This window comes from Microtus ochrogaster, chromosome 8 (genome assembly GCF_000317375.1).
Source record: "Microtus ochrogaster isolate Prairie Vole_2 chromosome 8, MicOch1.0, whole genome shotgun sequence".
Taxonomy (NCBI): Eukaryota; Metazoa; Chordata; class Mammalia; order Rodentia; family Cricetidae; genus Microtus; species Microtus ochrogaster.
This window is the reverse complement of record NC_022015.1, coordinates 185,712-188,575: the sequence shown is the minus strand read 5'-3', so window position 1 is coordinate 188,575 and position 2,864 is coordinate 185,712. Positions and strand designations below refer to the sequence as shown.

The window sequence follows — 2,864 nt, the reverse complement described above, 5'->3', positions numbered from 1 at the left end:
ACACACACACCACACACACCACACATGCACCACACACACACACCACACACGCATCACACACACACCACACACACACACACCACACACACAGTAGTTTCACTTCATAAAGTCACAGCTATAAACTTCAAAGCAACACAAGTTAGAGAGGGCAGGAGATGAGACTAAAGAGCAAACTCAGGAGGAGGAGTGGATGGGGGGAGATGTGGAAGGGAGGTGAGGTTAGGGGAAGGGAGGAGAGGAGGGAGGGAAAACTATGGTTGGTATGTAAAATAAATAAATTTTTAAAAATGAAAAAGAAAAAAAATCAATCAAAAATAAACAAACAACAACAACAACAAAAAAGCAAACTCAGGGTTCGAAGGGCCAGTTTGCCTTTTGTTGTTCCCGTTCCGACACCCGAAACCCCATTTCTGTTACTCAGATTACAGGAAAATCTACAGAGAGCACGTGCGCTGCTTGGAGGAGAGGCCAGATTGGGGTGTTAACAGCAGCCGCAACGAGCTGCTCCTGGTGTCCAGGTCCGGTCCAGGGAGTCCTGGATCACCTTCCCGTTCGGACCTGCAACAGGAGTTGGATCCAATCAGGATAGAGGCTTTATTTGCTCTGGAGGCGGAGTCCTACTCAGCCCCTCCCATAGTCGTGATGCAAGGATCTGCAGGCACCGGGAAGACGACGCTGGTCAAAAAACTGGTGCAGGACTGGGCCAAAGGGACCCTGTATCCAGGCCGTTTCGATTATGTTTTCTATGTGAGCTGCAGAGAAGTGGTCCTGCTGCCCAAGTGTGACTTGTCCAGCCTCATCTGCTGGTGTTGCGGAGATGATCAAGCTCCAGTCACAGAGATTCTGAAGCAGCCTGAGCGGCTCCTGTTCGTCCTGGATGGCTATGACGAGTTACAGAAGTCCAGTCGTGCGGAGTGTGTACTACACATTCTCATTAGGAGAAGGGAGGTACCATGCTCCCTCCTCGTTACCACTCGGCCGCCGGCTTTGCAGAGTCTGGAACCCATGCTAGGTGAAAGGCGGCATGTCCATGTCTTAGGCTTCTCTGAGGAGGAGAGGAAGAATTATTTCAACTCCTATTTTATGGATAAGGAGCAAGCGAGAAATGCCCTTGAGTTTGTGCAAAACAATGATGTACTCTACAAAGCATGCCAGGTTCCGGGCATTTGCTGGGTGGTCTGCTCCTGGCTGAAGAGGAAGATGGCAGGAGGCCAGGAAGTCTCAGAGACACCTAACAATAGTACAGATATCTTCACTGCTTATGTGTCCGCCTTCCTGCCCACTGATGGCAATGGGGACAGCCCTGAGCTCACCCGGCACAGGGTCCTGAGGAGTCTGTGCAGCTTGGCAGCTGAGGGGATCCAGCACCAGAGGCTGCTATTCGAAGAAGACGTTCTCAGGAAGCACAGCTTAGACGGCGCCAGCCTTACCGCCTTCCTGAACAGCATCGACTACCGCGAGGGGCTCGGCGTCAAGAAGCTCTACAGCTTTCGCCACGTCAGCTTCCAGGAATTTTTCTATGCCATGTCCTTCCTTGTGAAGGAGGACGAGAGTCAGGTGGGGAAGGCAACGCGCAGAGAGGTGGCGAAGCTGGTGGAGCAGGAGAGCTCTGAGGAGATGACCCTCAGCCTGCAGTTCTTGTCTGACATGTTGAAAACAGACGGCACTTTGAGCCTGGGGCTGAAGTTCTACCTCAGAATTGCTCCCTCTGTAAGGCAGGATCTGAAGTGTTTTAAAGAAAAAATAGAAGCCATAAAGTACAACAGGTCGTGGGATCTGGAATTCTCTCTCTATGAATCTAAAATAAAGAAGCTCACACAAGGTATCCAGGTGAAAGATGTCACCTTCAATATTCAACATTTAGATGAAAAGAGACCCGACAAGGAGAGGCTGTTTTCAGTGAAAGGCAGTTTTGGGAAGGGGCGGGTACAAAGTCCTCTCTTGAAAACTAACACTAGCATGAAGAAACAAAAGGGGGCTTCTAATGGGAAAAAAAGAGGGGCAGAGGAGTCTGCCCAGATGGTTAAAAACAGTAGACTGGCAAGTACAGGAAAGGGGAGTACAGAGATAAAGGGTCAGGAGGGTGGGGGGGTGGAGGGACGGGAGGATGGGGAAGGACAGAGAGTTAAAAAGGATGGAGAGCTGGGAGAGCCGATGAATGGGTACCAGAGAGAGTGAAGGACACAGCGACAAACAGAAGAGGGAATCACATAGTCAAAGACAAGGGGACTCGCATAGCGTGTGCAACGGCTCATTGGGAGCAGCCAGCCTTTACCATGGGTGTCTAAAGTTTAGTCAGCTAGCATCTCTCCTGCTAGGAGCTCTTCAGTACCTCTTGTGGTGTGAGGTCGCTTTAAGTAGTCTCTTCTATGTTTAATCAATGACTAAGACTTTTAAATCTGATATTAGGTTCCTTTATAAACAAAATAAACTGTTTAAATTAATAAAGCAGGAATCATATGCATTCTGTAAAATGTGGGCATATATGGAACACACCTGTGCTGGACACAGCAGAAAGTCCTGTTGATTCTGTATTTGTGTTTCACTGTTGCTTAAATAAAGACTAGCATCTGATTCTTTCTAGAAACGTCTATACTTTCTATTGTTAAAAGTGGGTCATGGATTGTTATGGCCCTAAACACTGGTCTTGGAAGTTCTACTGTGACTTGACTTAATTCTGTACTAATGTGATCACTGTTAGCACCAGTTATGCCATCAACTGACTTTCCTCCATGAAAAGATGATGTAGTTCCAAGAACAGGTACATCATCCTTCTCCTGCTCTGGGTCTCTAGATAGAGAAGGGAAGAAGAAAGGATTCTTGTTGCAGGTCTAATGAGTTGGCTGAACTCATTTCATAGTTGC

At 48.0% G+C, this 2,864-nt stretch overlaps 1 protein-coding gene across 1 annotated transcript in view; it reads left to right on the top strand.

Annotated features, from left to right (window-relative positions):
* Positions 1–2,236, top strand: part of Nlrp10 (NLR family pyrin domain containing 10) — a 5,913-nt gene extending 3,677 nt beyond the window's left edge. The window contains exon 2 of the mRNA XM_005351075.2: positions 422–2,236. Coding sequence (XP_005351132.1) covers positions 422–2,178 — 1,757 coding nt within the window. The 3' untranslated portion in view covers positions 2,179–2,236. The remainder of the gene's footprint in view (positions 1–421) is intronic.
* The last annotated feature ends 628 nt before the right edge of the window (positions 2,237–2,864 follow it).